This window comes from Phaenicophaeus curvirostris, chromosome 3, assembly GCF_032191515.1.
Source record: "Phaenicophaeus curvirostris isolate KB17595 chromosome 3, BPBGC_Pcur_1.0, whole genome shotgun sequence".
NCBI classification, from domain to species: Eukaryota; Metazoa; Chordata; class Aves; order Cuculiformes; family Cuculidae; genus Phaenicophaeus; species Phaenicophaeus curvirostris.
The window spans coordinates 17532673-17544409 of NC_091394.1; the positions used below are offsets into that span (position 1 = coordinate 17532673).

General features: G+C 52.3%; 2 protein-coding genes across 2 annotated transcripts; one reads left to right on the plus strand and one right to left on the minus strand.

Annotated features, from left to right (window-relative positions):
• Positions 1–742: 742 nt before the first annotated feature.
• On the minus strand, positions 743–5323 carry LOC138718564 (forkhead box protein J1-like). The gene is made up of 3 exons (XM_069853071.1): positions 5299–5323; positions 1898–2403; positions 743–1525 (listed from the first exon to the last, which is right to left on the minus strand). The coding sequence occupies exons 1-3, from the start codon at positions 5321–5323 to the stop codon at positions 743–745; spliced, it is 1314 nt and encodes a 437-aa protein (XP_069709172.1).
• A 1979-nt stretch (positions 5324–7302) lies between these two features.
• On the plus strand, positions 7303–11034 carry CCDC81 (coiled-coil domain containing 81). The gene is made up of 9 exons (XM_069853020.1): positions 7303–7360; positions 7545–7642; positions 8069–8222; positions 8437–8693; positions 8901–8986; positions 9340–9407; positions 9950–10058; positions 10425–10504; positions 10955–11034. The coding sequence occupies exons 1-9, from the start codon at positions 7303–7305 to the stop codon at positions 11032–11034; spliced, it is 990 nt and encodes a 329-aa protein (XP_069709121.1).
• Positions 11035–11737: the final 703 nt, after the last annotated feature.

Here is an 11737-nt window from a genome sequence, read left to right on the forward strand (position 1 = left end):
ACACTCCAGAGCCTGTAGCCCTGTGGCCCCCGGACACTATCCCCACCAATGTGGTGGCATCCCAGGGTACTTCAGGTGGTGGCACCTGGACAAAGCAACAGCCCAAGGCCCTGCTCTGCCCCTTGCGTGACCTGAAGATATTCAATTCTCAGCTTGCCTCGTGCTTTACTGGGGAAGGAATGCAGAACTTTTCCAGGGAAGTTGTGGCTGCATCATCCCTGGAGGTGCTCAAGGCCAGGTTGGACAGGGCCCTGGGCAGCCTGATCTTGTGGGAGGTGTCCCTGCCCATGGCAGGGGAGTTGGAACTAGATGATCTCTAAGGTCCCTTCCCACCAAAAGTATTCTTCGATTCTGTGGTGCTATGATTCTATGATTCTCCCACCTCCACACTCCCACCCCCTCCCCAAATTTGAGTACAAATTGCAACAAGGATAATGGGATTTTTTAAAGGCTTCTTTATTAATTCATAAGCTACAACCTCTCTCGATAAATATTGCGGCTAACATTAAAGGTCCTAAATGCTGTTGTTACTAAACAGAAATTCTCTACAATCTTTGACTTCTCAACAAGTCTAAGGCAAACCACTGACACTACAGCTTCTGCTCACTCCTACCTGATGCCTACTCTATCTCTAATAACCTACAGCGAAGGAGAGGTGAAGAATCCAGTTCTTGGAAGTCCCAGTAGCGTGGGGGGAGCATCCTGCTAAAGCACACGTGGGCTTTGATCGGTGACTGGCCTCTTACAAGAGGGAATCCAGAGTGATCCAGTTGCTCACATCCGCTATTACAGAGGCATCGCTGACTTCAAACAACTGCTCCGCATTGGCAGAATCCGAGAGGAGATCGCTTGTCCCTTCATCACAGAGATGCTGCAGGAAAGAAGTGGCCACGAAGCTTTCGTCCAGGCTCAGGCTGTTCTGGGAGGACTCAGTGAGGACCTGCTCCGGCCCCTGGGGACATTCAAAGTGGTGCCCTTGTGCCATCAACTCCAGGTTGAGCGTTTTGAGGCTGACTGGAGATAAGAGCTCCAGATCCCCAAAAGTGGAGACCTCTCTGTTCAGGCTGGGGTCAGAGTCCCCTTTCAGGGATCCCAGCTGGGTCTGCTCCTCCAGGCTCAGCAAGGCGGAATTGGAAAGCCGACACGCTTTGGCTGTTTGCTTGGGCAAGGGCTGCTTGCGCTTGAGCCCTCTTTTGCCATCCACTGGATTCCAGTTCTGGTTGCCATTACCTTCTTCAAACTCTTTCAGCAGCAGCTGTGACTCCAGGTTGACAGAGAGGACTTTATTGGAGGCACAAGCTGAAGCAGCCAGGGAGGCACCACGCTGTGCTTCTTGCTGGGCTTTCGCAGTGGAGGCTGGGTGGATCTGCACTGGGCGCATCCTCTGCTTTTTGAAGGCACCGCTCTTGAGCTGCTCAACGTATTGCGGGTCAAGCTTCCAAAAGCCACCTCTCCCTGGCTTGTCCTTCTCTCGAGGCACCTTGATGAAGCGCTTGTTTGAGGAGAGGTTGTGCTGGATGGAGTTCTGGGAAAAAAAGAGAAAAAAAACAAGGTGGAACAATCATCGGCTGGTGCCGCAACTATCTGCGTGGGGAGGCTGGTGGAGAAGCATCTTTGCAGCCAGGAGGAAGAGGAGGGTCTTTACATCCATGTGGCCCCATTACCAGTGGCAACATGTGGCATCACCATGGTGGAGGGCACCATCAGGGCCCTCCTCGCATCCCCAGCTTGACCCACACCTCCTGTTAGTGTTGCGGGGAAAGCGGTTTGCTAAAATACAGGCACATGTCTGCCTGCAGCCAGGCTGACACAAACCGGACGGGAAAAACTGGAGAGGCACGGGGGCTGTCCCACCATGCCCGAGATGGGGCAGGGCAAGTGGTCTCAAATGTCCTACCTTCCACACAGGATCAGCTTGACGAAAGTAGCAGAAGTTGTCGGTAATCCACTTGTAGATGTCGGAGAGGGTGACATGGGGCTCCTTGCTGGCTTGCATCGCCATGCAGATGAGGGTGGCATAAGAATAGGGTGGTTTGATGTAGGGGTTGGTCTGGTAGTCAATACCCGCCGTAAGGTGAGGGTGCGTGGACACAACGTGGTGCTCCGTCATCCAGCTGGAGGAGGAAATGGGCATGCGGGGAGTGTGGGGCATTTCCATGCACAGTTGGTCAGCGCCCAGGGGTGAGCACGGTGCAGCAAAGCTGGGGATGTCCTGACAGCTGTGGGGGTTCGGGCTGCTGGGGCAGCAGGAGGAGTTGCCCATGCTAGTGCTGATGATGGAGAAGTCCAGCAGCCACGTCAGGTTGGGCAGGCTGTCGTCCACATCGTCCGAGTCTCTCCTGCTGCCCTCCTGCCCTCTGTCCTTCCCTGTCTCCTCGTGGCTCTGCCACCCCTCAGCCATGCCTCATCGGCAGCTCTAGAATTCACGGGGTGCGTCTGAAGCGGAGGGAGGGGACGGAGCAGATCCTGCAATGACAACAGGGAAGGGATGAGGCTCTCTGAGGAGCAGCTGCTCTCTGGCATGTGAGCAAGGCTGAGACTGGGTGCTCCCAGTGCTGCTGAGCGAGATCCATCCCCGGGCTACTGCGCACCAGAGCTGTGACACCTCCCCTGGGTGATCTACCAGCCTGGAACCTTGGGAGAATTCACTCAAACCCCTACATCCCAGTATCACCCAACCCTCGTGGGCCCAGCAAGTCTTGGACTCAGAAAGTAATCAATAAAACAACAACGACTAAAACCACCCCTTACGTAACCAACATCCAGCCCTGCCGTCCCAAACAGAGTGGGCGTTTCTCCCACATGTTGCTAAGCAGGACAAAATGTCAAGATGAAAGACCTGGACAAAACGCCTTCAGCTTCCCTCTCTTCCACGCTATTCCTGCTCCTCCCTGCTCCTGGCACCCCAACACAACGCGGTGGGGGACCGCGCAGACCCACCCCAGGCACACCCTCACGCAGAGCCAGCTGCCCGTTCAGCCCTCCGTTACTCCCAGGCTGGGGATGCAGTGTCTGCCTTCCCTGCTTTGCTACGAACCTGCGATCCCGTGTCTTTGGGCAAGGAGCGAGCCCGCCGAGGCCGGCCGGGGACGAGGAGCTCTGCACGGGCTGCGCGGGGCGGCTGGGGCTGGAGGTTACTCCTTTCGAATGACGCTGCGCCCAACAGTCAGCGGGGGGCGGGGCCAGCAGAACCACCTGCCCCGCTCCCACAGAACAGGCTTTTCTCCCCAAAAGAAGCTTCAGGGCAGCCACACCTTCTTCAGAAGCTTGGTGCCCAGTGTCACCACCCGGCCCCTGCCAGCTCCTGTGCCCACACTAAGGGAGATCCCAGAAGCACTCGCTGCCGTGGTCTGGATGGGGGCACAGGGGAATTCAAAGAAGAAAAAGAGCGATAACAATAACCATCCCCTGTGCAATCCCACTGCTCCTGACAGCCGGCAAACGCTCTGCAGGACGCTTCAAAACATCTGAGAAGGCACTTTCCAGGGGACTGTCTTTAAAGTGTCCAGCATACTTCCAGGAGAACTTTCTGGAAAGCTTCCTGTAGCAGGAACATCTGCCCTGAGAGGGAGGAGGCTGAGGCAGGGTGCAGGGGAGCTGGGGCTCAGCTTACAGACCCCACCCTGGTGCTGCCTGGGGACCCTCCAGCTGCCAACATGACCATATATGACCATGATCCCATTCTGCCTTGAGCATAAAGGCAGCCCTGCCAGAGGCCATTTTGAGGCCTCCTCGAGCAGTAGGAGTGTGGGGGGAGGTTGTTCCTGTGCTAGGAGTACGTAGGCTGGTCTTCTCCCTGCGGTTTGGTGTCACCTCTTCACCAGGTGAGTACATGCGCTGTAGGATCCTCCCCCACCTCCTAAAGCCCTTAGAGATTCTGGTTATTTGTGCAGTAGTGTTGTGTAGCCCCAGTGACTGGTACCAGCTCGTGGGTGTCTGCGTTGTTCCGAGGACTTTCCATAGGACTGTCCTCTGATATCTCCTCTGAAGCCCAGTTTTAGGCCCCGCAGCTTAAGTTTTTGTTCCTAGAGATCCATTTTCAGTCCCTCAAGCCTTTTTTTAGAGCCCCCGCAATCCTGTGTTTAGAAGCCAAAGCTTCGTTTTTAGGTTGCATGGGGGGGAATGATGGGGTTCCAAAACACTTTCCTTAAGGTCCAGGTCTTCTGGTTTGTGCCCCAAAGGAGCATAATTAGTTTTGAAACCCTCATTTCAGTGCCCAAAGTGTAATATGAGGTTCAAAAGCCTGTGTTTGAGGGTTCAAAGCATCACTTAAGGGCACAAAGGGTTAGCTGTTCTGCAGAGCTTCATTTTAGAGCCGCAGGGTTGAGGCTGTTGTGGGAGGTGTTTTTTACCAAACCAGAGGGGTTTGGGTCTGACTGTGCATTACTTGGCTGCCATAAACTTGAACTGCCGGAGGGTGACAGTTCACAGGGATTGGAGCTGCTAGGAAGACATTCTGGCTTCCAGCACACCACAGATTCCAAGCCTCGTTTTAAGATCCAAAGCTTTGTTTCTAGGGCCTAAACTTTCACTCAGAAATGCGTCAGAAGCTGGGTTTAGTGGGTCTGAGGTTGAATTTTGGGGGTCCAAATTGTCATTAATTGGGTCAAGCACCCTCTTCCTGCGGGTCAAAATCTAATTTATGTAGCCTAATTTCTAGTTTGCAAAGCTCATTTTTAGGCCCAGAGCTTCATTTTTAGGGCAGAAATGTTCACTGCATTCTCAATTCCCGAGACGTGATTTTAGGTTCCAAATCCTCATTTTAGGATCCAAGGCTGCGTTTTTAGGGTCTAAGCCCTCAGATTTGGGGCTCTAGGCTCCATCTCTGCCCAGGTCCAGCAGCCAGCCCCTCCAGCCTGGCAGCAGGTGGATGGATGGATGGAGCCTCTCAGCCCCCCTTGACTCCACACTGCACCCAACCAGTGCAAGGAGGGACCCATCAGCTGGACTGGGTCCTCATGGGTTTGAGCAAGGCCCGGTACTCTTAATTTCTCATGGATAACTGTTCCGATTCCAGAGGAAAAGCCCCACCCCGGAAGTGACAAGGGATGGTCTATAGGTGATCCATGAATGATTAGTTTTGTATTGGTATGTGTACTGTTTAATTGAACTTCTCGCATGGGTATTATCAATGGGATTGGACTGTGGTGGTATTAAATACAGAGAATGTGAGAAAAAGTTTCATTATCAGTAGAATTGTACTATGCAAGAAAGTTTTGTGGCTGGCATCAGCAGAACTGGGCTGTGCCACTTAAGCTGTAGCTTCTCAAGTACACAAGATGAGAAGACTAAAGCAGCCTGGCTGACGTGTCAGCACGAGCATGGATGCTGTTTGAAAAAGAGAATAGGAGTGCTGCATCTCAGCAGCCCCCTAGCTTAAAGATGAGAGAGAGCCAGCTGCATCCTCCTCTCTTGGGATCTTGGCCACCTTCCGGGAGAAGGGGGAAGCGGTAAGCAGCTGGGACCAGACTCCGCTTTCTGTGGGAGTGTAAGTCATTTATTCAATGGTGTAAGAGCTAGGTCCCTCATAGCAATTTTGGGGAGACTTCCTCTATGAGGAGACGCGCTGCGTGGGACCCTAATTGTTGGGTCAGGCTCTTCATATCCTTGTTGTGCGAAAAGGGCTCCCCAGGCGACTATGGATCTGGATGATGATGATAGAGCAATCGATGACTTGTCTCTCCTAATTACTGTACTTAATCCCTACTAGTAATGATTAGACACATTGCCTTTAAAAGTTGTTATTGATAACTTGTTGATTCCTACTAATGACTTGTTGCCTTTCTTGCCATAAGTTGAGTAAAAGTTGATTTCTCAGAGTATTCAAGAGTTGAGGGTTTTATGCTGATTGTGCTTTGTGCTTTGCACCTTGTGGTAAAACACGGCCCTGCCCGAGCTCTGATAAGATCAGGAGCACGGTGCCAGGAAGCAAAAATGGCCTTGGAAGAAGCTAGGCAAGGTATTGTATTTCCATATGCACTAGCTCTGCTCACTGCATGGGCTGGAAGAGCGAAAGCCTGCTGCAGGAGTTGTGCCATGTTCCATCTGCAGCTAGAAAGCCACAGAGGAATTCTGAGTTTCATGCCAGGGCCTGGAGTGGGTGTGGGTATCACTTTGCTCAGGAAGCTGCTTCTGCCTTTATCAAAACAAGGGAGCCTCTTCTCCCACTCCTTGGAGGCCTCTCTTGGTTTGCAGAGAGAACCTGCCCTGTGAAGGATTCCGTCTGAGCAGGCTGGGAAATGTCTGTCCTTAAGTGTATTGGGTTTGCCTGGGACTGAGTTTTCTTCTCAGTAGCTTTTGTGGGGCTGTGTTTTGGATTTGTGCTGGGATCAGCGTTGGTAACTTGAGGATAGTTTAGTCACCGCTGCGCAGTGCTTACACAGTGTTAAGGCCCTTTCTGCTCCTCTGCTTGTCCCAAAGGAGAAGGTTGGGGGTACACAAGGAGTTAGGAGGGAAAATAACGGGAACATCAGACTCCAACTGACCAAAGGGTCATTCCAGACCGTAGGACACCCTGCTTAGCAATCTGACTGGGGGAGGCTGGCAGAAGGCTGCTGCTTAGGGGCTGGATGGGTATCAGCCAGTTGGGGGTGAGCAGGTGTTTTCATTTGCTCACATTTTCTAAGTGGCACAGCTTTTCTGTCTCAAGTTTTATTTTCCTCTCTTTCCTGTTTCTTTTCCCTTTACAGGTTTTTTTTAACAGCTTATTGCTTCTTAACTCCTGAAATGATTCTCTCTCAGTCCTGGAGTTTCTTTTTCACTTGTACCTTTCCAAATCCTCTCCCATCCCAATGAGTTCAAGGGGCAGTGGGTGAGTGGCTGGGCGGTGCTTAATTGCTTCCTCGCGTTAAACCACAGCAATAGCTTTTTGATAGGCTCATGTGTTTCTATCTCCTGGACTGGGATTTGGGTTTGCACCATTTCATTTCTATACGTGAGTGGATATTGAGGGTACCACAGGTCAGTTACTAGACAAACACAAGGGAGATGAAGGCTGCAGGAAACAGTGAGCTGCAGGCTTTGAGGGCTCCAGGACAGCCACCACCCTGTCTTGTCCATTGCATCCTGTGAATGTCTTGCCCACGTCTTGACCTAAAGGCTCTGCTGCCAGCACACATCAAGCATCAGGCCATGTCACTGTGATGTCACAGTGGGTGTGACATGGCTGCACCGGGGTATAAAATGGGCTGCAGGGTGGTGGGTCTGGCACTCTGGAGCAGCATCCAGGGGACAAACATGGGGCTGAGCTCCCCATGTGTCTGTTGTCAGTAAGGAGTGACTCCCGGTGTGAGGGGGACCAAGATGGACTTCTGGGATGGGCTGGAGCACCAATTCATTATGCCCAGCATCACTGGTGAAGGTACAGGCATCCACAGCCGCTGCAGGAGTGCTGTCAGGGCCAACAGCTGCAGCGTTGCAAGGGCAAGACTCAACACTGTAACCATCTCAGGGGTGTCTGCATTTGGGGCTGGGGGCAGCAATGACAATTCACCTCTCCCAATGTGCTGCAGCTCAGTGGATGGTGGAGGGTTGAGAGCTGACAGACACAGAGCATTACCTGGTTTTCCTTTGCTTTCCAGAGCGAACAACCATCTGGGATGTGGTGGCTGGCTACATTGAAGAAAGGCTTCTTCTGCACAAGGTGGAGTGGCACCCACATTGTCCTTGTGAACCCAGAGTAGCGAGGAGTCCCGGTGGCCATGGGCCAGTGGCTCTTTACCAGGCAACTCAACCCAGATGTCCCCACTGAGAGACAAACTGGGCTGATGCAATGTGGTATCAACCCTCGTAGGTGGGATTGTAACACAGGGCTGGTGCTGCTTTTTGGAAACCCTCTGGATGCCCTCAGGCTGCTTCTGCCCTGACTCCAGCACTGAATTTTTAGAGGGGCAAAGGAAGGGAGAGCACTCAGTGTATCCTTCCCAAAGCTCACCCCACTGCTCTGGCTCATGCCTCTGAGCATCAGGATTGGTCAGGATCCAGCCTGAAGCACCAGCCCTGGAGAGGGCCAGCTCTCCCCTCCTGCTAATTCTCACCCTTTTCCCCTTCCCTTCTCTTCCACTTGCAGGGCATCCGAATTCCCGCCCTTGGCACCTTTGACACTGTCCCCGAATGGATCCAGGTTGGAGATGAGGCCGTGACTGTCCAGAGGCCAGTGTTTCGCCTGGCAAGAAACCTTGTAATTGCCCACAACCTGACAGACAACAAGGATTACCTGCCCGGTAAGACAGCAGTTCAAACCCTGGCTGGCTGCGTGGTCATTGCATCCCTTCCCTGGATCTGAGAGGCTTCTCTTAAAACAACTCCCTGTCTGCAGAGAAGGTCCGAAAATATGACCTGTTTGGGTGATGCAGTGGTTGCAATGGGCACCCTTGGGAAAGGCCTGCGGAAGTGACGCTGGATGAGTGCCTCCATCCATCTTGTGTGGTTTTCCAGGACACAAGGAGCTGAAGCCCCTCAAGTACTCAAAGGTGGCCACGGCTGCCTCTGTATCGCGACTGAAAGCGGAGAACTGCATCCAGGGCACCCTATCCTTCCTCTCTGCCTGCCTGGGGAAGGGGAAGAACATTGCCCTTGTCCTGAGGGACATAGGGGTGCTACTCATCGAAGGCACAAATGTGCAAATGAAGTTTTTTTGCAACTTCCTGGAGAGGCTGTCTGGGAAGGAGAACTGGGACAAAGCTGTTGCTAAGGTGAGCGTTTTCATTTCTCCACAGCCCAGGCAGTCACACAGCAGTGCCCCAGCAATGCTTGAGTGTGGCCCAGGAGGACACGGCCGGCAGACTCAGGCCAGGAGAGAGCTACGGTCCTACCTACTCCGGCTGCCTCGGGCTCCTCCAATACTGAGTGCCTCAGCCATGCTGAGGATGTGCTGCCATCTTTGGGCTCTTCTGTTGCAGGTCCCCCAGCTGCTGGACATGGTGGTGTCCTCGGATGTACCTCTGGCCTCCCTGACAGTTTCTGGCCATGTCATCGCCTTTCCTGAGTGAGTACATCTGCAGAGGGAGCCGCTCGCTGCTCTGCCATGGTTTGGTGGTGTTGGCTCCACGTGATTGCAGTTGCGCTGCCACAGGGGCACCAGGCAGCAACGTGTCCCTGGCCAGCAGTCAGTCCTGTTGGGAGGATCTGATGGGAAGGGTGGACACTTTCTTCCCATTATGTCCTGGAGTTCTTTGCGGGGTCATTGCGTTTCCCGTGATGGTCTTAGGGGACAGCTTGTAGTTGGCTTGGGGAAAAAAGCAAAGGTCTTTCTGCAATGCCGAAACCTGCGTATGAGCAGGTGATCACAGCAAGTGCCAAGGGCTGGTGGCCATGATGGTGCCATCTCTTTGTCTCCAGGTTTGCCCAGCAGTGGGCGCCCAAACCGCCGGCCAGGGACCGTCTCAAGCACTGGAGAGGAGTCCCTGGTGAGAAAAACTGGGAGCAAAGAAGGATTTTGACACCTCTCAGGCAGGACACAGAAGGTAAAGCTGCTCCTGGCTCCTTTTCATAGCATAGCCAACCAACTTCTCTGGTACGCTGGGGAAATCTTCAGCGATGAATGTCAGAAGGCTCAGATTTCTGCCAAAGTTTCATGACAGCTTGGCGCAGCCTTTTCTTCAGACAACTCACTGGCTTCCACAGAACTGAATACTGGGATGGGATGTGCCCAAGGGAACAGTAGGACGATGGCAATGACGCGCTCCCAGGAGATGACCTCTCTGCAGAAGTCCCTGTCCCATCACCAGCACCACCCAGCTCCTCTTTCCCAAATCTGGGGATGATAACATGGTCACAATCCACACTGTGACATGGAAATGAGGAACTGAGCGTGTCAGGGTGGCTGGGAGGGCAGCGGAACAGTCGCATTTGACGTTTTGGGAAGAAGACTGATCAGGTCTACATTCCCCTGGGGCCAGCAGCATCCCAGTGATGCTCTTCTGATAAGGTTTCTCTTTCCCCTTTCCAGGGGCGTTTGCTGAACTGCCCTCAGCTGCTGCTGCTAGCTTGAGTCATATTGAAATCCCAGGATTCCGGCAAATGAAGAATACAATGATGCAGAAGAAGTCTCTGGTCAGGTGAGGCAGGTGATCTGAGGCTGGTGTCTGTACAGGTTCACTTTTGGACCAGGGAAGAATCCGTTTCCAGCCCCAAACACACACCATTCATCACTGCCCAACAGTGGTGACGGCAGCGCTCAGAGGGCTGGGGTGGGGCTGCTGGAAGCCCCACATTTCAGAGGGTTGGTTCCTCTCTGGCCCTTCAGGAGAGTCCCCTGCATGGCTCTGCTCAGGGACAGCTGCTTGTCAGCCGAGCGTCCTCACGCAGGGATTTTACTCTCCTGAGCTGAGCGCAGCCATCAGTTGAGGTGCCAGTGGCTGCACACACAGGCACGTGGCTCGTTGCATTCTCAGGCAAATTTCCCCTGTTGTGTCCTTTCCCAGGAGGCAGCCAGCCATCCCACAGGACTCCGCTGGAAAAAACTCCGCTGGAAAAAAGCTGGTTGTGACTAGCCAGCCCAAGGGTAAACCCACACAAGGCAGCCAAGCAGCAAAGCAGAGCCAAATGCAGGCAGGGGAATCTCAGAGCTGCAGAGGAGGAGGAGGACAAGGAGAAAAGAAAGTTCCTGTCAGACAGAAATTACTGTCAACAAGTTCTGTGACCAGGATGTACGATAAACCTGAGGTCTTCACTCCACAGCCACCAGGACTTAGGACAGCAGAATTACTGAAATCAAGGCCTGAGGCATTCTGGTCTCTGGTGAAAGAACCTCAGAAGGCCATATTAGCAGGATACAGCTTCCATCCCTCCCTTTTGGAGTTCAGGTCTAAACACCAGTCACTGGAGACCACACCCATCATCTCCATGACTGAGTGGTCCTGACTGCAGCGATCAGGGCTTGGGGTGCCAGGAGCAGCAGGAGCATCACCTGAGGCAGCAAAACAGGTACGTGGCCCAGGTCCGTGTTGTTTAGAGCGAACATCAAGAGATCTCCAGGCCAACCTCACGCTCAGAGCACATCCCATCGGGCTGCTCAAGGACATGCCCAACTGAGGGATGAACACTCTCTTGGTACAAGGTGTGCACACTCTTTGGGTAAAAAAAAGCTTTTTTAAAGCAACAACTTGCAGTTGTAGAGTTTGAGTTATCACTGTAGTGTCCAAAGTACCATTTTTATTTTCAATAGTAATAGTTAGAGTCCAAAGCATGAATTCTAGGGTACAAAGCCACAATGTAATTGTTCAGACTCATCATCTAAACCTCATTCAAGGCCTTAAAGCCTCATTTTTTTATTGTTGAAAGCCTTCTTGTATCATCCAAACATATTTTGGGTCCAAAATTTTTAAGGCTCAAAGAATCAGTTTCAAATCCAGATCCTAATTTTTAGAATACAAGGCCTCATCTGTAGTGTTTCAACCCTTCTTTGTTGGGGTACAAAGCTTATATTGTAGAGTTGTAATCCTCATTTTAGGGCATGAAGCTTTATTTTTAGGGTGCAAAGTCTTTATTTTAGTTTACATACTCGAATGTGGAGAGCCAGAACTCGCATTGATATAGCCCGAAGTCTTTTTATTAGGATCCAAAGCCTGTAGGACATGAAAGCCAATTTTAAGAGAATAAAGCTATACTTTTAGGCTGCAAAGCCAGAGTTGAATGCGCAAGGCATCCTTTAAACATTCCACACTCGCTTTTGAGAGTCAAAATCCTTGTTTTTAGATCCAGACTCTTAATTTAGCCTACCAAAGGCTTACTTACG

Excerpts from the sequence above, each read along its gene's own strand:
- LOC138718564 (XM_069853071.1), bottom strand. The coding sequence starts at position 5,323 with ATGCTCGTGCTGACACGTCAGCCAG. Across the intron at positions 2,404-5,298 it reads CGTGCTGACACGTCAGCCAG|GCATGGCTGAGGGGTGGCAG; the intron begins GCTGCTTTAGTC and ends GCTGCCGATGAG. Across the intron at positions 1,526-1,897 it reads AAGCTGATCCTGTGTGGAAG|AACTCCATCCAGCACAACCT; the intron begins GTAGGACATTTG and ends TTTTTTTCCCAG.
- CCDC81 (XM_069853020.1), top strand. The coding sequence starts at position 7,303 with ATGGACTTCTGGGATGGGCTGGAGCACCAATTCATTATGCCCAGCATC. Across the intron at positions 10,059-10,424 it reads CAGAAGAAGTCTCTGGTCAG|GAGGCAGCCAGCCATCCCAC; the intron begins GTGAGGCAGGTG and ends GTCCTTTCCCAG. Across the intron at positions 10,505-10,954 it reads TGTGACTAGCCAGCCCAAGG|AGCGAACATCAAGAGATCTC; the intron begins GTAAACCCACAC and ends CGTGTTGTTTAG.